This window comes from Anarhichas minor, unplaced genomic scaffold, assembly GCF_050575085.1.
Source record: "Anarhichas minor isolate MPS153535 unplaced genomic scaffold, ASM5057508v1 ptg000080l, whole genome shotgun sequence".
NCBI lineage: Eukaryota > Metazoa > Chordata > Actinopteri > Perciformes > Anarhichadidae > Anarhichas > Anarhichas minor.
Genome location: NW_027466526.1, coordinates 3,476,768 through 3,500,847, shown reverse-complemented (window position 1 = coordinate 3,500,847; position 24,080 = coordinate 3,476,768). Strand labels below are relative to the sequence as shown.

The window sequence follows — 24,080 nt, the reverse complement described above, 5'->3', positions numbered from 1 at the left end:
GGAACTTTCTCAGGCTTTGGTCCTTCAATCATCCAGGTGTTGTTTGACATGAGCTGAAATGACAGCCGTCTCCATTGCTGTCACTCATTCCTTTCTTTCCCTCCACCCATCATTTATCCGTCCTAACCTGCTCTAAATCACTCTCGGGCCCTGAAAGGAAAAAGGCTAAATCAGTTGATCATTTTCTGTTCCATTGCTCTCAATCAACGACCAGAAACACACACACACACACGATGCCTCGTAGAAGTATAGGAATATATCTTGAAGCCAAATATTACATCTCACTCATGATGCCAAGAACGTACCTATGAATCAACATTTATACATTATACATTTATACAACATACTTTCTTTCAGTATTTCTAATTGCATGACTTTTTTTCTCACCTGTCACCTCTCATCACTTGTGAAACCGTCTTAGCAGGGGTGGGTCCACCTCTTAACCTTTCTATGTGCTTCAACCAGTAGTTCTTTCATTATGCACAGCTGTTACGTGGGCCTGCTTGTGGTTGAACTGATTGTCTGATGAGATCATTTTACCTCTTACAAACCAAACTTCAGTAAAGGAGACAAGCATCATCCATGGAGACCGGTGGTGCGTCTGTGCTGTTGTACAGGAGGTCAAAACCCCAGGGGAAGGTGAGGCGCCGGGTTCAGGACCTCCGCATCCCTTCCTCCTCTTGCTACGACTTTATAGCCAGCAGGCCCCCATTGGACTTGAGCCACAACGAGAGCGCTCGGCTGGCAGTGGACTCCCTGCTCAGCCGTGGTTTAGAGGGATACCACGAGGTGTTGCACGCTGAGGGAGAAGTGGACTTTCTGTCGGAGCTGGAGAAGACCTACATCCTGGAAAATGGGAGGGATGGCAACACAGGTTGTAAATGTTTGTTTTTACGTTGTCATGTATAATTCTCACATTTTGGCCGGCTCTTTGCTGTCAATTGTTTAAAAACATAAGATATAGCCTGAGATTGATTCATTAGCCCGGGACCCCCACTCACTCAGACGCTACATCCCCAGGACAATTTCTTACTTTTTCACATCTTTTCTCTTTTAATACGTGACACTTTCATAATATCCTTGTTTTAACGTACTCTTGTTTTTTTTGTTTTTGTGAATTTTCATATTTTCTATTTTAAATGATGTCATACTATTGCACAGTGTTTTACAGTTACGCATCAAATCCCCTAGCCAAATTCCTTGTATGTGTACGTACTTACGCAATAAAAAGATTCTGATTCTGATTAGATGTAAAAGAACTATTGCTGGTTGCTTCACTTTTTATTTATCATAGCTTGATGCAAGTTTTTGTTTTTTACACAGCTGATCCTGGTGCATCTGATGATGCCACACAACGTCCTGCAGTGTCCACAGACAGTGATCCTACTATTGCAAAAGGTATTGCAGGAGTAGAAAACTTTTATGGAAGCAAGTCATTTCCAAAAAATACTTGTCTTATCCTGTAGAGACTTTTGTATGTCAGCCCAATGTAATTTCATGGCGAATCATTCTCATCTATTTGTCCCTTTCCAGATGTAAAGCTGACTGAGCCTGTCCTGGATAAGACCAACGTTGAGGTTTATTTGCAGTCCGACACCAGGGAGGCCTGCATGAAAGACCTGGTCAGAAAGTTCATCAGAAAAGCTGGAATGGTGTGTGTGTGTGTGTGTGTGTGTGCTTCAGCGTGTGCCTGCACGTAAAAAGGAACATAACATGCCTGTACACGTGAGAGAAGATTAAAAATGTTGCTATTGGATTTCGTGGGCTGAAAAGTCAGAAACCCAGTGAGCCATATCTGTCTGTACAGGTCTTTGCTATAGTGATTGACATGTGACCGTGTGTGTGTGTGTGTGTAGGCCCTGGCCATAGTGATGGACAACTTCAGTGATGTAGAGCTGCTGTGTGATCTTCTGGAGGCGAGCAGGAAGAGGAATGTGTCTGTTCATCTGCTGCTGGATCATCTCAACCTGAACCTGTTCGTCAGCATGTGGCAGGACCTCAAACTCGACAGCAGAAGCTTCCCTGTGAGTCTGCTCATCTTCCTCTTTCCCTCCACCTGCCCGTCTGAGCTTGGCTGCGTTAAGTTTTTTTTACCAACATTTGGTCTTGTGAAATAATCAGACTTCATCAAAATTGTTGGAAATTTATTTTGCTGTCTGAAAACCTGTGGGGGGGCGGGTCAAAACACATTTTGCCTCACTTTGAGGAGCACTTGGGCCTCATTACAGAAATAGATTTAAACTACATGTCCTATCATAACTTATAAAGTTTTTAACATAGAAACCCCCCCACCCTGCAAAAAGTAATAAAATAGTAATAGTCTTGTTTTTCATCCAAAAATAAAATTGCATAGTTATATTGAAGAAGTTAAGCTATGATCAGTGGTCTGAGATAGGATAGGATGTAGCCATGAGTTTAACAGTTGCTTCTGTAATAGGAAGATACGATTCTTCCCATCTTTAAAACTTCAGATAGAACAACAGTTAGGGTATGTCTCTGTAATGAGGACCCTTGAATACATTACTTCATCTCCCATCCCGTAGATAAAATAATTAAACTAGGTTTTCCTTTTCATCTAAGCCCTGCGTCCCATCTCTCCCGGAAGGTGACACACACACACACACACACACACACACAGCGTTTCTATTTTAAAAACTCACAAATCCAAGGCCTCACTTTCTTAGAGAAAGATTAAAATTGTCAAATGTAACCCTGAGGTTTAAAAATGAGTTGTATTTGTACGTTTCATGTTAGCTGCTTTAACTGCATAAACTTGTTGAAGATAAAGAAGAAGGTGCATCAAAGCATTAGCTTTTTTTGGGGTGGATGTGACATCAGCTAGAACCCTCCATCCATCATCATTAGTGCTATTTAGTCAACCTCCACCTCTTCTGACCAAAGAGCTACAGCTTCCCTGCTTAAGCACCACACAGCACACATTTCTGCACACGTAAAGCACCACAACCACAGTACGTGATGGACATGCTGCTGTCTGCTTTGTCTCATTAGACGTTTCTAGCTCTCTTTCACAAGCTGACCTTTGACCCTCAGCAGGGTGTTGAAGCACAGGCGTAAGAGTCTGACCTAAAAGTGATTTTTAATTTTGGGATATAAATGTGCCGCAGGTCATTTTTATTTTAAATAAGTTCAATCTTTTAGTGGATTTGATTCAACACTCATTGTTAGAAAGCACACAATTTGACCTGTAAAGTACATTGCAGTAGTATATCTTCAATACCATCATCTCCATATGTAACATATATGTAATACATTGTTTGCACTTTTATCTTTAAAAGAGTTTAATTTGCTGCTGCAGTCACCAGCTATTTTTGAAAAATATCGATTTACATTATATATATATATATATATATATATATGTACCAATTAAACAAACAAAACTTTCAAACCATCACAACTTCTGACTGCCTATAGCTAAGGAAATGTGTTTTATGTCTGTTTCCCCCGAAAACAAAACTTGTATTTATTGAATACTTGATTAATAATTGCTGTCTTGCGTTTGTGTGTTTATGTAGAAGCTGTCAGTGCGCAGCGTGGACGGACAAACCTACTGTGCCAAGACAGGCAGGAAGCTGACCGGTCACATTACGGAGAGTTTTATCATCACTGACTGGACTGAGGTGCTGACTGGCTCATACAGGTACACACACACACACATACTGTATGTATGCACATGAACAAAAAAAACATATCTTGTAAAATAAATGTTTGTCTTCTTCTAAGTGTATATCTAACATATTTGCATGTCTAGTCAGTTTCCACTTTACCTTTGTGACTTGTGTGTGTGTCGGTTGTTTCCTCAGTTTCTCCTGGCTGTCCTGGCAGGTCCATCGTAGTCTTGCTGTTCTTGTAAAGGGCAGCGGGGTCATACCTTTCCATCAGGAATTCCTCAGACTATACTCTAGCTCTAAACCAGTCCCCAGCTTTGTCACTTTTATCACTGTGCCTCGCACTCTTCCTCTTTACACCACATTACATGCAGCTCAAAACACTAACACTGATGCCAGTAAGTCAAGATTGAGCCTGACCACAACAGCGCGCCACAAAGTTTGGAATCAAAATGCTCAAAACACTCAGACAAAAGCAAAGATTCCGGTTTCATCCAATCCACAGAGATATCCAGATACCCAGCCTCTACACAGAGCAGGCACTGGTGCACAAATGCATGAAGAACCTCTGCAACTGTACCCAAAACATCTTGTTCAGTCTGTGGGCAAATCAAAGCATACAGTGGGGGCTGTCCTCACGCAGCATGGTGCACAAAAGAATGTGGAACCTCTGGAGAAGAATGAAACCCCGATCCAGAGTCACTCAAACCCTCTCAGTCTGACCCATGTCTCACATGTTCAGTCTCAGCTTACCAGCCTTACCATCAACACGACATCGGAAAAGCATGTGAGGGCTCCAGAGTATATCCCTGTACACACTGCTTCACCCACACAAGGACAGCACAGGATTGTCGGCTTTCAATCAACTTTCGGGACTAATCTCGAGCACCATAATGTGGGTACTGAAGGTCTTGTCTTTTGGCAAAGGAATAGGAACAGGTTAACAGAGCCTTCAGGGATTGCTGCAGGTCTCGACACAAAAAGACGACAATGGAACGATTCACTTAAATATAAATCAGACTTTCGATGTGATTATCCCAAAGAACTGCCCCCTTCCACAACACAGCAAAAACAAGCAAAGACAGGCCCGTGGTTCCCTTTGAGCCACCAAAGAGGACCGATATCTGGGCTACACACTAACATGTCCTCTCTAGGAACCAGGAGGCAAGATCAGCCCCAGAGACACCACCAACCCTCCCTTCAGGCAAACCCAACTATAGAGTCAACATCATCAGCCATGGGAGCTTGTCTTAAACCTCAGCTCCAGTCCAACTCCAAGCTGTTTTTACCAGGTACAGGAGCCATACTACATCTACAGCCCCACACTTCCCACCAGGGAAGACCCCTTCCAAGACTAAACTGGATGACCCAGAGTCACACTGAAAGACCTAGACCTATGGCTCGCCATAGCTCCTTCAATACCACTTACGGGGCGGGACAGACAGACAGGTGGACTTGAGGCTGTTTCACAGCAGTAGGAATACATCATTTGGAAGGAGCAAGAGCATGACTGGCAAACACTCGGCAAGCCTCAATCCAAACATCTGACAGAAATATACGGACTCATTTTGACCTTTGGTGTTATAGAAACTGACATGCTTGGACACATTTATTCACCCTCACACACAGTACAATCATACAGGACAATGAAAGATAGTGTATTATAATATTATTGTGAAATATACAGTATATTCTACTGTGTTAAACTAATGTAATTATAATAAACTAGTGTTGTCTAACAAAATGACGATTTAACTTTTTTCAGAGCATCAGGTTTTGTGTAAGAATAAAATAAAAAAAGCATGTACATTATTTTCCTATGCCACGGGTTTTTATTGTGCTACAAAAACCAACTGGCAATCTTTGTTACCGTTGAAAGTTTGCCAATTGTGAAGTTCACATTTTAGGAGACAAGCAGCTCATAAACTGTAGACATAAATGTTTAAATAAGTTGGCTTAAGTGCAAACGTCTAATAAGTTATACAAGTCATCGCACAGCAAGTTGAAAAAGTCAACTCTCAAAAAGTTACAAAAAGCAAAAGTGTAGTAGCTCTAAAAAGGATAGTATGTCAAAAAAAATAAAAAGGCCGTAGTACTGAGCGTTAAAGTCTAAAAGTCGTATTATTGTATTCTAAAAGTCAGAACATAGTATTTCAGAAATAGTAATAAAAGCGTCATAGTATAGTATGTCGAAAAAAATCATTTAAAAAAAAATAGTCTTTTGAAAAGTCAGTTTAGTTTGTCATTGTATCTGGAAAAACAGTTTCTTGAAAAAAGTCAGTGTATATATATATATGCTATACTGTAGCATGTCTAAAAAATATCGTAAAATGTCATAAAGACTTCACCCCCACACAGACAGGTGTTTTTCAGTAATTAGCCAATCAGACATCTGCTCAGGTTAATGATGGGTGGAGCTACAGAGTTACATCATCAAACCAGCTGGCTATCTTTCGGTTGTAATGGTTCATTTTAAGAACAGCCAATGTTGCAGGCAGACACCTCATAAACTGTAGATAAACCATAAGTACCTACGTATAATAGAAATAGGCCCGTTTCAAAGAAGACATTTTGTTTGAGAATATTTCAGAAAAAAATATTTTTCTTAAAATCATTCTTAATATATGAACATGTTAAGGCATACGTGACATTTTAGGCAGAACATTGGAGGATTTACAAATGTGTGACTTTGTTTCCCGTCTGAATCATACTGCACACACGAAGTGGATGAAGCCTTGAAATGTACGATTCACGGCGCAGTTCTCCCAGCGCTCCAATAAAGTGAGGAGCAGAATGTGAAAAAATCTATTACATTTTAAGACGGTGATTTATACTTCTGAATATTGTGCTGTTTTTGGTATTTTTGAGAATGTCAACTGTATTTGTGTTTTTCCACTTCTGTTGCAGGACTTTGGATCTGGCTTTCAGTTCATCCAGTGTCTTTCACGTTTTGATGGGATTTATACAGTGACAGGACCCTCGGCATGTTCTTCGGTCCCTTTTCTGTTTGCCAACTTCTTAATATATGAACAGGAATCCCTGGAGCATCAGCACTGTGTCCGTGTCTGAAGGCCATCAGTCTCGAGCACACCAGTCAGTAGGATCTTGTTCCACCAGCGCTCCCTGAAGCTCTGCACACACACGCTGGCCAGACTGTCCCCGTCCTGGCAGTCCTCCCTCATCTTCTCTGGAATTAGGTCCTCTGACACCACCTGGGAGATCAAAACAGAGAGAGACTGAAAGTCTGCTAATGTGTAAAAACTATCCTCTGACTCGGCCCCAAAGGCCTTGACACATGTACAAACAAACCCAGGAGCAAGTGTTCACCTCAGTGAGAGCCTGCAGGGTTGTTTCTTTGGGACTCAGCCTCTGTAACACCTCATCTGTCATTTGTAGAGTGCTTTCAGTGCGCTGCAACACGAAGGACGACTGCTGCTGTCGAAGGATTCTCAGCAGGAGTCTGAGGGAGACACAAGAGACGATGAGACATTCAGACACTATGATTCACATTTAACTCTTGATAAAATACTCAGAGCAAATCTGTAATTTGAGCACACATTTAATTGTGGGATCTGTACAGATTACATCGTCACTGAGTGGATGTTTTGCAGAGTATCTGGCTGAACTTCTGATGTGTGAGACAACTGATTAAAACTAGGTATTTTAAGGTGTAGATTCATTTTTTTAAGGCTACACCAGCTATTCTCAGCCACCGGGCCAGGGGCCACTGTTGGGCCTCAGAGCGACATCTAGTGGGCCACGCAAGTACTGCCAAATAAATGCTCAGATTAATAATGCTCAGTAATTTACATAAATACAAACAGTTATTCAAACAAAGCATAATTTAAAGGACCAGTTACGTTTGAATCTAAATCTGGATTCATAAGGACAGGCAGTGATGGGTGAGGGTAAGCAGAATACTTATTTTGGTCATTACAGCTGACGATTTATATTTCTCCTTTATTATCGTGTTATGTTCTTTTCTTATATATTTAGGAAGGTGTTCCTCGTAATTTAAGTGAGTCTTAAGTTGAAAAGGTTGAGTGCCAGTGCTTTACACAACATCTGGTCCAGCTGCTCTTTCAACTATTACAATATATATACTGTGAATTGGCTGATATTTTCTTCAGTACGTGAAGCATTGAGATTAGAATCTCTGTACCTCGTTCTGATGAAACAGACGCAAGCTTTCAGCCAGATTCTGTTGTCATTGAGCTCTGCTGCCTCCTGCTGCTGTTCCTCAGTCCCTCCATCATTCTGCTCTTCTGATGACTCACACCTCTCTGGGGAACACGATCCTAGTAGAGGTGAACACATCGGACCATGAGGACACATCATATAGTTATCATCTATGCGTTTGCTACTTGCCTGAGAAAAAGAGCAAGAGTGTTCATTCACCATAGCCATAAAAACGATGAATCAACGATTCGCCTGGATAATTTACTTTTAAATTATATTGGTGCTAAAAGAAACAGGAAGAGAACTCCATCCGACCTGTGGTTCTGCCGCTCTCCAGCAGCTGCAGACACATCTGTCCAAGGTTGTACCAGTGCCAGGGGTTAAAGGGCAGCAGGCTACACAGCTGCTGCAGAGCAGACATCTTTGATCCTACGGCTCCAAAATGCTGGTAGATGCTGACCTTCGGTAAAAGAATATATCTCAGTTAAATAAGAATATTATCACATTTGCAGAAAATGATTTGGGACCCACAAAGAACTGTGTTTTTACGTGTGTGTGTTCTGGCTAATGCTGACCTTGAGCAGCAGGAGGCTGGTCAGGTGACAGGTGTTGGACACGTCTTTGCTCTGGAGAAAGATGATGTATAAATTACTACCGAGTTCTGGCTCCTTTCGAATTTTAGTAGACTAAGAAATGCAACTCGCTCCATCAGATAGGTTGTCTATCACAGAGAACATTTAAGGAACTTAAGCTTAGTTCATGTTATTTCAGAGATGAAACATTCTTCAGGGGTGGTGCGTTCAGGTGCTAGTGGGAAACGTAGGTCCATTTTTTTAAGAGACAACAGATTACAATAATGAGCTGCATTGGTGGATGTTTTAAAACAGAAGACTGACACTAAGCAAATGTGGACTCTGGTAATTAAAACGTTTTCTGTTTGACAAGTAAGTTCTAATATCTGAGCTTAATCTTTATTGGCTCTTAAAGCTGAAGTAAGAACCAAGTAACAAACATCCTGTGAATAAAAAGCAATGGCTGCCTGGAAGGTAAATATAAAAAAAGTCAACCAAAACAATGCTATACTTTGATAACAATCATTAATATTATATTCAGTGTGTACAGTATAATTCATGTTTATAAACTAATAGTATTTCATGACAGTAAGAGCAAACATAAATGTTATTTAAATACACTAAATCACAACCAATCTAACAATTTTGGATTGTTTCTTTAACACCAAGTGGTATATAAAGCATTTCACAATGTCAACAGGTTGTTCCAGTTAGAGAGGGGACATTGTTCTACATGGGAAACCTTTCAGGAAAAAAAGCTCACAGAAAATTACCAGTAAGTCGGCAAAGTCCAGCGCTCTGTCTCTCTGGCCCAGTTTGGTGCAGCATCGGGCCATTCCCTCCAGTACATCTCTTCTGATGGTCAGGTTGTTGTCAGCGATCCACTCCTGGCAGCTGCTGTATGCATCCAAGGCTTTCTGTACCACCACACCGTGAGAACATTACACACCTCATAGTGGACAACGGAGAGCGGTGTGAATGACATAACGTGACAAAAGTTATGAGCCAAGTCAAACCCAGTGTTTCAATTGCCTCGAGCAATTAATGTAAAAGTGTGTGTGTGTGTGTATATATTTACATATAATGACAGCAGAAAGTACATTGTTCAAATACAGCAAATAACATTTAACCTGGTTTTACGCCCCCTGGAGTTTCAGTGTGTTGTGACGAGTGGGTTTTCACAAGTCTGTTATTTGGAAATGATTCCGTGTTAATTATAGTAAATATATTAATTTGAATTTTGCTGTATATGTTTCCTGTTCATTTTGGTTATTCTTGTTTTGTTGTCTTATTATTTGTTACACATTAAAACAATAAATCTAATCTATTGATCTCAGTCCTGTATGTTGGTGGCTCTACAGAAACAAAGACTGGCCCATGACACCAGTGCTGCTGCAAATTGCTCCCCATGGACCAGCTGACGGACATTCAAATGAGAGCTTCCAGCGGTGAGTTGTCACCAACTTCAATGGTAGTTTGTCAACATAACTGAAAAATCACAAAGGCCGCAGAGAAGTACTTCAAATTAGAAATGAGTGACTAAACTGAACGCCTGCTGAATTACCTGATGGTCTCCCTGTCTCACAGCCAAGTCACCTCTGAACTTGTAGATTTTCTGCTTCTCCAAAGGATCATCTGTATTGAGAGCAGTATTCTCACAGAACCACTGCAGACAAACAAGAGAAGACAACGATTTAAAAGCACATATCATTTGGAGCAATGTTAAAAAATGTACTCAATCTACAAACATATTACAAATCCACCAAATGTCGTTTAAGAGTGTTTCTCCACATGCAAAGATCACACACAAAATAAATAACACGGGATAAACTGGATTGATTTTACCTTCTTTATTAAAGTATCATATCTTACAGTTATACATCTATATCTACGAGCCTAAATATCAACGTGTTGCCCACAACGGAGATATAAACTGTTGGTGTTTCATCTCATTCTGTGTCTATGTTTGAATTGTATGTAGCACAACTTGTATGTGCTACATGCTACTTAGAGTTTGGTTTATTGTATTTCATCGTGCATCCTTTTTTGTCTTCACATGTGCAGTGTGAGATTTAGTCTTTGACTATTGTTCTTTTTGTTACGTATTTAACATTATAAGTGTGTATGTCGTTTACGAAAGAGTCAAATCAACCATAGCTTGTTAGCTAACCAGCTAGCAGCAGCACATCACAATGAAGAGCATTTTAAGTCGGTGTCCCTTCATCCGTGTCCAGCATCACCTACACACGCCGTAGTGCTGGTGTCCCACACTGCAGCTGTATTCATGTTAACAGTTTAAGTTGAACTCTCACCTCCGGCTCACACAGTTTAGCGTTGTAAGAACACAAAGTCACGGAGACTTTGTCTCTCGCCTCCAAAAACACAGAGTCATCAAACGTGGCGAATATCTCCATTCGGACCCGACAAGTATGAACACTTCCCTGATTTCAATAGGTAAGCGTGTCACAAGAAACAGCTAAGGGTTGTTTAAACCGCAGTTACGCAGTCCTTACGTCTAAATTGCACGACTAATACAGTGTCCGGGGTTTAATGGTTCCGGGCAGAAAGGTTCCGACCCATGATGTAAATGGACGCATGCAGGGCACATCAACAAAACAAGAATGAGTGGTTCAAATACATCTGAACTTTAATTTAAACTGATACCGACACCCGAAAAACATATATTGTGAAAGGCAAGTTTGCATCTTCATAGTGTCCAACCTAAAAAAGTGAACACATATATAATATCAACCGTACATCCATATATTTCCTATAAGCAGCGGAAGTAACATATACAGTAAGTGGCAATCAAACAGAATGTAATTTAAAAACAACAACATAGTGAGGGCTGGAAATGCAAAGGTTATATATCAGCAAAGGTTTACAACATACATGTGGCCAAATAAGAAATATATTTCATACAAATGGAAATCCATTTTTTTAAATTTCTGTATATTTGAGAGACATCTCAAACATTATTTCTGAATGGGCATATTTTTTCACATCAGCATTAGTTAATTAAATAATGATAGGCCGTGAAAATGCCCAACGCCATTTTAAAGAAGTGAATTTAAAAAACGTTGATGTTGTAACAAAGGTTTTACACAGTTGAACAAAAGTCTACGAACCTCAAAAACATTTTGCTATAATATCAATATCTTACAGTATAATGAAATGGAAATGAAGGATACATTTACACTACTGTAAATACACATTGCAAACATTTTACAAATTAAGTGCATACAAAACCTGAAATTTAGGCTAACATCAATTCAATTTAACATGAGGAACGTTTAACTGGAGGTGAAACAATCTAATTTAATACTGATGACTCTATATGACCTTCATAAGTAAACGAGACCATCAGTAGAAGATATTTCTATATAGTTATTCTCAACGCTCTTTCCCCGGCCAAGAGCCGAGCTTCACCTCACTGCTGCGCTGCTCCCCGCTGGGAGCCAACACCAACACCTGCAGGCCCAGGCCTTATTGCTGGTCCGCGTGAGGGAAGGGAGGCACGGGAGAACCAGAACCAGGACTGAGCGGGGCAGACTGACCCTGCTGCACTATACATACATCAATATAGTCAAATCCTCCGTCTAAAAGATGAAATTACGTGCGCTTCATTTGGGAGTTTTGAGCAATTTGCAGTAAATTTACAGTTTATCATTGATTGACATTTTTGTTGACCAGCCCTACAACTCATTCTGTGTCAATCATTTGAAAATCCACTGATATGCATGCACATATAGTGAGCTACTTACCAATCAAAGAGATTAGTATTAGACTCCACAGCATCTTCACTTTGAAGGAGGAAATATACATCAGTTGACTCGGGACAAGTTAAATGTTCTATACAAGTGACCACAAATGAGATCAGGAATAAAGCTTTCAATTTCTTTTAAATTGCACAAATGTATTTACATACATCTAAGAGGAAGAAAATACGTTGTAAGGACACTCTAAGATTATAAAAATTAAAAAAAATAGACAATTTAGGATGTAGTAAATTCCCTTACCTTGTCTGCCTTTTGCCCTGCGATAGTCTGTTGAGGATAAGAGGTTGAAGATAATGGATGGATGGATGCCTGACTTGTATCTCTTGACAATGATTTCCAAATGATGCCTTCTTCCAGCCACAGCTATATTTGCACTTATCTCTCTTCCCTGACTGCTGCCTTTATAGAAATACAGTAACCCCGTGCAACGTCATCTCTCCTGGTTGTCACTCGGAGTCCAGCTGTTATTTCCATAGCCAAAGCACCTCCAGATCCATATCCACGTCTGTCAACACATTAGGACTACAATGCTCTCTCTCTGGTCCACCTACGGTCAATGCATGAGTGTTCCGACACATGCAAATACCACAGCATTTCCTTGATCTTTGCTTCAACAGAAACATTTTTATGTTAAACGCAAATATATACAAATCTATTCCACCTGCGTCTGTGTGAAGTACTGTTATTGTAGGTCTGCTGCAAAATACATTTGATTATCAGTTACAAAATATGGCCTTTTGATGGACTCTAAGAAAATAACAATACCAACAACTATGTATTTTCAACAAATGACACTGCGTCACTGATGGTTTAGTTAGTAAAGCACACTGTTAATACCATCAACAGTGACGATAACCTCCTCAAAAGAAGTTAGCTCCATTGATTGACTGGCTTGTTGGGTCATAGTTTGAATGTGATCCAGTATGTTCCTCTATGCTTCTGTATTTAGTCCAGACTGCTTCATTTCACATTTATTCAAAGCAAAACAAGCAACATGTTGCTCACAACTGCACAAATCTTTTGATCAAAATTTATTGGGTTTTGTCCTCAAACAAGTATAAAATATAAATCCTATCTAAATCAAGCGAGAAACCAAAGCAAAGCCTCAATAAAAGCTGGGATTTTAAATTAACATTGTACAAATGGTCTGCCTCCACAGCTGGTAGCCACAAGCTGATGATTGAGGGACCACGAAAGGAAAAGTTAGTTTTCTAAAGCAAGCCTGCCGAGGCGATCGCACATACAGTACATACCATGTTTAATCAAAGTTTATACTCTCAGTTCTTAACACATTTCAGATGTACAGACAGAGTGTAGGAATAACTTAGTGTAGATGGAAGTGTCAGTTCTGTAGACACAGAATATCACCAATGTGAACTGTTTTAGGTCGTCACTAACAAAAAGATCTTTGCCTGCAACCTCGAGTAAGTCATTTTCACATTCCATTCCAACATTTATTAAGAGTATACAGTTAGATCATTGTATTCTTCCTATAGCATCTGTGTCTACGGAACCAACTGCAACGTAATACAGGAGCTGGGAGATCACTGTCACCATTCAGTAAAACATACATAGAAGTAAGAGTTGTATTGAAGCGGGAACAAAGTGAAACATGTTCAAAGCAAAGCACGCCCTTGAGAAGCAATTACTTGGGGTAAAAACTGTCAACAGATAAAAAATAGGTCAGAAAAACGGCGAAAAATTCACTGTAAATGAAAAAAAAAAGAAAACCATCAGTGCATTACAATTCTGACATGGTGTTTTTTTCCTTCTTTTTTGCCAAAAAGCTGGCTGCTCTACAGTGAAAACATTTGACTCTGTGATTGCTGTAAGAAACATCCAACCAACTACCTGTCTAAATAGAGAAAACAAGTGAGGACGGTAGCAGAAGTATAGCAAAGGTTACAGATGTGACATGTGCACAATAGGACATCAGGTAAACTACTCAGATCACAATGGTAGCTCTTAGCTTTACTGCACAACGTTAACTGGGATACATGATGACTGTTGGATTTAAAATCACAACTCAAGGAGCAGACATGTCACCTCAGCGACCTGGGAAAAATCTATTTAAATGCACGATTCATATTTAAAACAGAAGGTTTATTAGATATTTACATTGCAGCAGAACCAGGCTGGTTCTGTTTCTACCTCCTGTCTAATGAACAGAACATATTTAAAGGGATTTAGTAAGGCCATGCCATAACGTTGGGGGACTCATGAGAGACAGATTAAAACCGAATGGTCAAAATGTGAGCAGCAGAGGCGGAAATATCCAGAGAAGAACATGAGAACTTACATTTCCTATAATGTAACAGATTTGTATCTTTTATTAGATTCTCCCAAACTTCTAAATTACCAAGTCCTGCTTTTATATAGTGCATGAGTCTGAGTAGACATGAGGAGTCATGTCGAGCAAACTGCTTCTGAGATATTAAATAATTTTACATTTAATGTATCTGTATAAAACAGCTTAGTTCTCGAGCCTCAAATTTGGAGACATTATTAACAAGCAAAAAAACATTCCCCCAGTGCTACCAGGACATCGGTTAGAGCAATTCCTTCATCTATGAACATGTCTTTTCTGTTGAGTTCTGATTCTATACTTTCGCAACCAAAGTACCAAAAAGCCACGTGAACAATACAGTCTGAACACTAAAACTGATTCTAGTTTAAAAAAGCACTACTCTATTGTACATATTGAATGAGTCTGTCTCGGTAACAAGCGGTCCACCGATGTCTGGAGAGAGTTGTACAGACACAGTTTTCATAGATAGAAACATATAAAAACCATTCAAAACAGACCGACGATAGGAAAGACAGAGCACACTGTAAAAGACTGTGGGCTGGATACCCGGGGGCAGGATTAAGCCTAACCTGTGGATTAAAACACGCTAATGGCAGACAGCCAGTTTGAATCATGTGTACAAATTAGCATACATTTTACATATTAGCACGTGAAGCTCCAGGATTCAACAAAAGGGCACAGAATGGCTGCTGTACATTGACTGCAAGTGTGGTGATAACAAAGGACTAAAACGTGTCCGTGATTTAAAGAAAGAAAAGAAGACAGGTCCGTAGTTGCAGTTGACTTGCTAACGAAAAGTAACTGGTATTATTAAAGCTACACAAAGACTTAATCCCAGATTAGGCTTCTACTGTGCCAAGTATACCAACCCAAAATATTGTATGTACAAAATGAGCAGTTGTTTGTCTTGGTTATTGCATGCAGTATTAGACAAAAGGTATACCTTTACATTTGGAATTTGTTATTTTTCATGAACAAGCACTTGTCACATTACGACAAACTGTATCAAGGTTCCAGCTCTCCTGCTGTTGCTGTAAACTAGCTATCGCAGCTATCTACGGCTAGCAGACAACACACCGCTGTCACAGGTGAATGCTTGTTGGACAGCTAAAAGGTGCCGGCATGTAGTGTGACGAGTGCTCGGGGAAATACTACAATACATTTCGGAAACACCAAGGTATCGGTTTAAGGACTTACAACTGATGTTTCCAAAGTCAACTCCAGAGTATCGAGGCATCTTTCAGCGCCAGCAGGAAGCAGAGCTCGGTCATGCATCAAAACTTAAGTTTGAACAAGCCTCCCTTTACAAATCCCTCAAAGAGTATGTGTTAGCGTTCACAAATTCTCTCTCATCTTCTGTCAGGAATTGGTGACATTCTGTTCCAACAAGTGTACAAGCCATGTAGGCACATAGGTTTATCTGCAAAAGCTTCATCAGAGTCTCTGAAGAACTGTGGTCGAGACAGTTTTCTGTCTATTGTCCTGTCAAGTTGATGCAGTGAAGCGCCAGGAGAACAGTTAGAAAGAGGATCGTTATTTGGTAGACTTTCCCACCACAGAGGGAACGCTGCGCCGTTTCTTCACGCATCATAACAACTCCTTCCACGAGAGAAAGCGAATTTTCCAAGAACGTCTGCTTTAATTTGCTGAGCAGTTTCAGTCTTTTGAAGATGTTCGTGCAGCCCTGTCTGTCTGCCTGTTTTGTAGACAATTTAATGAGACAGAGAACCAACAGGACACCGCTTACATTTACAGAAACATATCTCGGGAAGTGCACATCATAGGTCTAGGCATTCATTAAGCAAGAGGGGGGAAAGAATCAGACGGGGCTATTTGGGAGCAGAGAAGGAGAGATGGGAAACAATTCAAATGGTTTAAAGCAAAAATACAAAACATGATGGCAAATATAACACGTGTGCATTTTCTAATGGATAGAAGCTTAAAGATGGTGCTCAAATTGTGCAATATAGCAAAAGAAAGTGGTGGGTGATTGTTTTACTAGTTTTTTGAGCCTCATAAACATCCAAATATGAAACAACACATGGTATTAGAAAAGTGGATAAATTGATTCGTCCTCCTGAAAACACATCAGGGATTTAAAAAAAGGCAAAACACTGGTGCAGTTTGTATACAAAACAGAGTTGGTCTCTCAGAGCCATTTTATGGTTTAATAAGAGATTAAGGTGCCAAATCAGGATTCAGTCCACTGTGCATACAAGTGGACAAAGTGCTTTTTAAAAAAAGTTAACTTTAGGTGCTTCACATTTGTCTCTTCAGTGCAGACTGGAGTCAAATTATTATTTGAAATACTGCTTACCGGTCTTTCTTAATGTACGGGTCAAGATCCAAAATGGTCACAGGCCTCGTTTTTTGACATGAGCCCAGTCCTCAAGGCAAGGTGTTGGTGATTGCAGTCAAGGTGACAAACTTGTGGATTGAATTACTCTAAATTGACACTGGAGCTGCAGCTGGTTGCTTACATTTACATGGTTTGGGTAAAACTCTGCAACACTGCGTTCCCCATCTTCAAATCATTTCAATCCTTTCCACCCATCGAGACCCACCTTGAGGAAATTCTAAGCGAAACCCTGCAGCAAACTATTTCTGTTTCTATTATTATTCCAGAGGAATCACCCTTTAAAAAGGGTCACCATATTAACACAGGACGAGTAGAAACATTACTAGCAGTGCATACTAAACGCATACTGTGGCATTTTACCCTCAGATCTGTATGTGTTCAGTTAAAAGTCTATAACACTCATGAAACAATAAGCTGCTGTAAAGGGAAGACTTGAGTAGACGTCCTGTGTTTAAAAGCATCATGGCATCGGCATTCATTCAGCAGTAAGGTACTTTGTCTCATATCGTTTTTTCAGACGTTTATCTCTGAGAGATAAAATGTCCGACTCTCTGTGTACTTATATCAATCCATGTTAGCTCAAAGAACCTGCTGAGTCATATCCAGTCCACGCGATGAACTTCACAGGCGCTAGAAAAACAGATACTGTCATATGTAAAATCAACCAGTTCCACAAATGGATGTATGCTCGTTTCATTGGGGACATTGCTCTGCAGTGACATCTAGCTGCGATTCCTTTTTAGGGACCGTTGTAAATACAAAGATGAGTCTTTTTTTTCTTCTGTGTTTGATGTTAGTTTTGGACCAGGGGCAAAACATTCAGAACATGGGAGATCGAAGTTTGAATTTAGGCCTGTGCTCATAACAGGCTCCACGTACCTTCTCAAGGAAATGCAGCATAACTGGATAAATAAATCTCCCTCACTGGCTTCATTTGACCAAGCAAGGAGTGCAAATCTAACAAGGGGCATCGTCGACATAAAATCTCTCACACAGTCAGTATTCATCTATCGCAATCAAATGTACGAATGTGTCTGGATCAGTGTTGGGCAGAAACGTGTTACTCAGTAACGCATTACTGGAACATGATTACATCCCCCAGTGTAACGGGTGTAAGGGATTACATTTTCCTAAACAGTAATTATATATACACAGTTATTCATTTTTGTGCCAGGTAAGCTTGTGTTACGATGATGTGAACACACGGCAGGTCGGTTTGCATCTTTGGGCAAATATCGCCTCGGGCGCATTGTGTGATCATGCTCTGAGAGAGAGGAAGAGACAGACCCGGCTCTACCAGGGTGCAAAAGCATGTACTGCACCGGCAGTTGAAAATGTCGCACCCTCAGTTGAAATTTGAATAATAAATGCCACTGAGGACTGTGTGGGCGTCTCCACGTGCACCTTCTAGTTTGGTTCGTGTATGTGCAGCACCGCAACGTGCAAAACTGTTGGGTGAAGGTGAGTGTCGATCAGCAGGTGTGTGGTGATTGTTTAAATACTCTCTCAGTCACTGAGCTGGTCTCATAGTTGGAAAAGAGGCTACGATGCGCCCTGGTAACCAGAATATTGAGTTATAAGCTGATGTCTGTATTATGGTTTTATTGTAGCAGACTGGTGTCCTTTTCAGTAATTTAGTGATATAACTTACTTTTGATTCCAAGAAAGTAAAGTAATATTATGACCTTTTAAATGAGTATTAAGTAAAAAGTAATTTATTACACTTACTGAGTAACTTGCCCAACACTCGTCTAGTTACACCTTTTTTTTGGGGGGGGGGTATCTAATCACAACAGATTTCATCTTCAGCTTGAAGATTGCACTTTATGGTATTCCTTTTGTCAAAATATTGTGTAACTTTTTCTTTAGCTTTATCAAAGCAAGGTCTCTTAGGGTTTTTGAAAAACTCCTTCTTTACCATGATTAACTAATAGTAGTATAGCGAGAGTGAGCTAAAGCTAATAGTCCATCTGTTAGTCTCATGTGGACGTGATGTGAGAAATAGTTTGAAAATACAGCAAATTATTGTTGCAAATGAGTAGAAATCAGCGGCAAAAAGACTCGGTTTAGCTACCCGTCTTCCAGCATTGATCATACCACTATTTCTCTTGTAATTCCGTAATGTTTCACCGTGTTTTCCACAATCATTAGTCTTCAGAGACTGTCAAGGATTTCCTGACGCTACGTGACGGCTCCCAAACCTCACTGTCGTCCGTGTCGTCACCGCCGTCCTCCTCTTCATCTCCTTCATCGTCATCCTCGTCTCCCATTCCTGTGCCGGTCTGCTCCTCGTTGGCCGCAGACACCTCTCCCTGCGTCTCCGCTCCCTCTCCGGCTTCGCCCGCATCCGTCCTTCCTGCAGCCGCCTCCACGAAGGGATCGGCCCCCGTGTCCAAGCGTCGCTGGACCTCGGCAAACCACTCCCTCACCTTTGGACGGAGGGAGAAATGCATCAACTGTGTGATGACTGCACAGCTCTAGCGAACATTGAGGACACCAAAGGACACATATTACACATTTCTGATTCGTCAAGCACTTTTGCCATAGTTTGCCATGTTAGCGCCGAAAGCTGCAATCCGCCGGCTCAGCCATTGCCATGTTGAAAGCCGTTGAAAGACAATTCAAAAATCCCGTATATTGCATCATAAACATTTGTTTGTTTGAGGCAAAATATTAAATAAATCTAAATATTAAGTATTTAGTGCCAAATGGAAGCTGCTTGACATCCTCACATCCCAATGAAAAAGCATGTAATTACCTGTTCGTAGCTCATGTTGGTCTTGGTGACGAGCTCATCCAGGTCTTGCTCATTGAGGAAATGGTGCTTCATGTAGTACTCCTTCAGAATCTCCCTCCCAGTCTTGAACTTCTTTGGCGGGGGAGATCTATCGACATCTGCACTGGAGGAGGCGGACCTTCTTGGCTGCCTTCTGGTTCGGGACCGCCCCCACCCACGATTTCGGCCGCGTCTTTTTCGACCGGTGCTGCTGCTGCTGCTGCTGCTGCTGCTTCCCATTTTATTGCCTCCTCCGCCATTTGGCCCTTCGACGTTGCCACTTTGGTACTGGAAGAACCATTTCAGGTTACTGTTCTTCCACGAGTACCGGGAGTCCCCGAACCAGCTGACTATGTAGGACCGAAGGAGGCCGCTCTCTTCGGCCAGCTGGTCGTACTCCTCTGGTGTGGGCCACTGGGTCCGCACAAAGGCACTTTTCAGAATATGGAGCTGCTCTGGAGTCTTTTTACTCTTATCTTTCATGTCTTTGTTGCTGCTGGTGGGCAGCTGCTTACTGCGACCGCCGGGAGGTGTCTGACTACCTTTACGAGAAGAAGAGGCAGAAGGAGAAGAAGAAATGCCTCCTTCTCCGCCTCTCGCTCCGTCTGCCTCCATCTTCCCTCCCTCTGAAGAATCCGGGGAGGAAGTACTGGCAGAAGGCATTTTTCGTCTCTCAGTGAACCAGGCATCAATCTCCCTCCGGGTCAGTTTAGTCTCTGTCCTCAGGCGGCTCAGTTCTTCATCTGATGGGATGCTGTTCTTCTCAAAACTTTCCTCCAGCACCACCAGCTGCTCCGGAGTCTTCTCCTTAAACTTCTGCAGAGTAAAATCTGGGAACGGATTCCATGTTTTGGGCCGCGTCTCCTTGTCCTTCACAGGCGGAGTGCGTGGAGGATGGGGAGATGTGGGGGTCTCATCGCTTGAGTCGATAATAATGGTGGTGCTGGCATTGTTGTTACCATAGCTGCCACCTCCTCTGCCCCCTCCATCATGGAAAACAATGACATGGCTGTTCTTGGAGTTGCGCTGGTTGTACCTGGTGTCACTGAACCATTTCTTGATCTCTCCCTTTGTGAGGTTGGTGACATTCATCAGCCGGGAAATTTCTGCGTCAGTGACGAAGTGGTTCTTCAGGTAGCTGGCTTTCAGTTCCGCCAGCTGCTCTTTGGACTTTTTGGGCCGCAAACCGAATGCGTCAGCGCTGAGGGCCGAGTTCTCCTTAGAAAGGTGAGGGGAGATGTATATGTTAAATATGGGTTTCTTTCTACAGGGCCATTTCGCATACACGGGTACCAAATACCTGCTAGGACGAAGACAAAATGGCTACAGATGAGTTCAGACACACATTACATACAACTGATAGAGACACAATGTTGTAATTGTATGCATTGACTGAGGTCAAAACATTACTTACCTACAGAAATGTAATATTTGCCCGAAAGGCAGCAAGCAGATCTGTGCCTACCTGTGGCGATAGAGAGGGAGGCTGGATGGTGGTAGCCCGTTTCAGCTCACTGTTTGTTGGGGTGGGCTGGCAGGAAACTCTGCTGGAGCTCTGGGACTGGCTGGGCAGCCCTGCCACTGTCAGAGTGATGGGACTGGTCACTGGAAGGTGCCCCCCTGGGCCGACCTTAACAGAGTCAGAAAAATAATGACACGGAGAATGTGAGGATGAGACGGATCGCAAGACCGGAACATATTTGTAGTTTAACGTGACCGCAGGCATTATCTATAACGCTTACCTAAAACCCTAAAACCGGTTTTCGGTCATAATATTTCCATGTACTTGTGTCACTGCACTTACATTTCCTTTCTCTTCTAATTTGTAAAATATGAGTCTGAGTTAACTATATACAGTATATGATTTGTATTGGCTAGCCCTACTGCAAGTTCATTCACATTAAACTAGAGAAACATCACAAAAGACTACTCATATCTACTAACAGTGAATCTGGTCAGCATTTTATGACCATTAATAACCTGGTAAAATAATTAATAAAGAGATACATGGGCAACTATTAGATACATAAATAGATATACACTTTATCTCAGACTCAGGGTCCAGATATTCACACCATGTTCATGAAAACATAATTTATGCAAAGAAAAAGCAACCAAAGAAAATGTTTACTTCCACAGCTCAGGGAACATCGCTGACAGCAGTGTATCCTCCATATGTGATCTATTAAGGCTTTACTCTTAAGGCATTACTGCCTGTTTAAACTGGTTCAATATATTTGAGGAAAGGTGTCAGACATACAGCAAGTAGGAAAAGTCAAAGTCATGTCCAATCAAAAATATCAACAGTCACATTGTTTCAAGTTAAACCAAATTCACACCAGGCTGACATGTCAAATGAAACCAGCCGAAACAAAGTCTAATAAAACCAAAGCAGGCGATCCAAGCCGGTTTCACTGAAAGCATTTCAGACCAGTCTGAAGGTAACTGGGTTCAAGACAGGGTAGGTCAAAGCCGAGTCCAGTTCGATATGGCGTGTTTTCTTTCCTTACCTACCTGTGTGAACACCAGGCCGGGCTGGCCCACTATCTGGCAGGTCTGAAGGATGGACTGCAGGCCGTTGGCAGCGGCTGAGAGCTGATGAGCCGGTATGATGGTGATGGTCTGAGGCACAGTGTGCACCGTGCCGTTAAACTGTTTCCTCCTGGCCTCCTCAACTTCTTCAGGAGTCCAGCTCACGCCGTGCTTCAGCCGCTGGGCTGAGAACCACACCTGGGTGGAGATCGAGTACATTTGACTCCACCATTTACAAAATGAGCAAAAAGGCAATAATAAATAGACTTACATTCTCTTAACTAAATAAATATACGGTGTAAGGAGCTTCTGTTTGTAGCTTTATGATGTAAAAGACGGGGGTGAACACAACATACTTTGTCACCTTTCACCTACCTTGATCTGCTCCTCTGTGAACTGTGTCTGCGCTGCCAGGCTGCTGATCTCGGCCATGGAAGGGTAAGGGAACTTCTTGTATGTGCTGCCCAGCAGGGGGTTGGTGTCCATAGCCGCACTGTAGGATGGTATGCTGCTGAGGGGAATCAGCAGCTGAGACTGAGCTGCTGCTGCTGCACTCTGCTGGGCCTGGAAAGCAGAAAGCACCTGAAATAAAGGAAGAGACAGGGAGGAGATTAAGAAAAGTCTGGACTGATAATGCTACGTAGTGGCAAAATAAAAAGAAATTTTAAACTGACAGCTCGAGCTCTGTTTGGCAAGCTGTTGTCCTGCCAAAGGGTCTCTGTACAAGACAAGGAAGTTTACATCTAACCTCTCTGTTGAGAATATTTAACATTATGGCCGCCCATTACCCACAGCCTACCGTCGCATTTAGGAGTGCAGGCTACTGTTTAGTTTAGAAACATGCACTAATCTTTCACAGATAGGGGTAATGGAGTATTATTACACACCAGCTGCTGTAATGAGTGGTGTAAACTCTTGTCTAACAAGACTTTCTACCTGTGCCAGGCCAGCAGGCAGAACTGCGGGGTTTAAAGTGGCTGCTTTCCTCTGCTGCTCTGAGTACGGGCTGACCAGCAAGCCGCCTCCCCCGAGCTTCATGGCGTCGTGCAGCAGCATCTCCACGGGCGTCATCGGCCCGAGAGGAGCTTCGATGGGCTCCTGATCTCCCTCCACCTCTCCCTCGCCACCCCTTCCAAAACCCTCAACCGCCTCGTCTGTGGATTTTAAGGAAACGGCGATCCTTTTGGGTTCAGATTTGGTCTTCATCCTCATAATGGGGGTCTTGCTGAGGGAAATGGCCGCAATCGCTGCAGGGTCTGCGCCTCCCTCTTCGGGTGTATCACACTGTTGCTCCTGGTCACTGCTCAGATCCTCAGGAGGGTTCGTAGCGCTGCGCTTCAGCGAGGGAGCAAGGACTTCGCTGTCTTCTACAGTGGAGACACTGGGCTCATCTGTGATTATAATAATACATTCATTGACACAGGTTATGTATATGTCCAGCTAACAAAGGGCCATTGTTGTCTACACACGGGAGAATAAGCCAAACAGAATCGTACCTGTATCTGGAGGGGTGGGCACGACCACTACTGCCTGATCCAGCTCCTCTGCAGTCGGCCCCTCCTCTGCTCCCTCTTTAACCTTTCCCTCCTCCTCCTCCTCCTCCTCCTCCTCTGCCTCTTCCTCCTTTGTCCTTTCTGTTTTCTCCTCCACCACTTCAGAGGGCAGCACCATGCAAGGTGTGGTCGATTTCCGGCGGCTTGACATTGTCAAAGCACACTCTGTTTACTTCTACTCAGGGTAAAGAAGATCTGGGACAGAAGTGTCGAGGCTCACATGTCTTACGTGGTTGTGTTCACATGCAAGAGTCCTTGGTTTACGTACTTCTGGTGGAGGAAACCAAACAAATATGCAAATGTCATAGAAGGGAAAAGTGTTATTCTCAGATACTTCTTTCATAGATAGCAAACTCTCAAATGCTCCTGTTGGCGATTGGCCGTACGCAGCTCCTG

General features: G+C 42.0%; 2 protein-coding genes across 3 annotated transcripts in view; one reads left to right on the top strand and one right to left on the bottom strand.

Moving 5' to 3' along the window:
- The first annotated feature begins 579 nt into the window (after positions 1-579).
- Positions 580-5,636, top strand: LOC142938155 (uncharacterized). The gene is made up of 6 exons (XM_076081400.1): positions 580-874; positions 1,324-1,398; positions 1,534-1,652; positions 1,857-2,024; positions 3,534-3,658; positions 3,822-5,636. The coding sequence occupies exons 1-6, from the start codon at positions 583-585 to the stop codon at positions 5,083-5,085; spliced, it is 2,043 nt and encodes a 680-aa protein (XP_075937515.1). The 5' UTR covers positions 580-582; the 3' UTR covers positions 5,086-5,636.
- The window catches only part of zhx1 (zinc fingers and homeoboxes 1), a 20,158-nt gene continuing 1,513 nt past the window's right edge, over positions 5,436-24,080 (bottom strand). Inside the window, exons 2-15 of one of the 2 annotated variants that reach the window (XM_076081397.1) lie at positions 23,628-23,954; positions 23,068-23,522; positions 22,507-22,713; positions 22,114-22,329; positions 21,065-21,229; positions 19,582-20,817; positions 19,025-19,252; positions 9,942-10,043; positions 9,151-9,294; positions 8,381-8,431; positions 8,121-8,265; positions 7,789-7,924; positions 6,954-7,086; positions 5,436-6,838 (exon numbers count right to left, since the gene is read on the bottom strand). In XM_076081397.1, coding sequence (XP_075937512.1) covers positions 6,674-6,838; positions 6,954-7,086; positions 7,789-7,924; positions 8,121-8,265; positions 8,381-8,431; positions 9,151-9,294; positions 9,942-10,043; positions 19,025-19,252; positions 19,582-20,817; positions 21,065-21,229; positions 22,114-22,329; positions 22,507-22,713; positions 23,068-23,522; positions 23,628-23,835 — 3,591 coding nt within the window. In that variant the 5' untranslated portion in view covers positions 23,836-23,954 and the 3' untranslated portion in view covers positions 5,436-6,673. Of the gene's footprint in view, positions 6,839-6,953; positions 7,087-7,788; positions 7,925-8,120; positions 8,266-8,380; positions 8,432-9,150; positions 9,295-9,941; positions 10,044-19,024; positions 19,253-19,581; positions 20,818-21,064; positions 21,230-22,113; positions 22,330-22,506; positions 22,714-23,067; positions 23,523-23,627; positions 23,955-24,080 lie in introns of those variants that run through there. The other variant, XR_012949532.1, reaches the window with a different exon arrangement.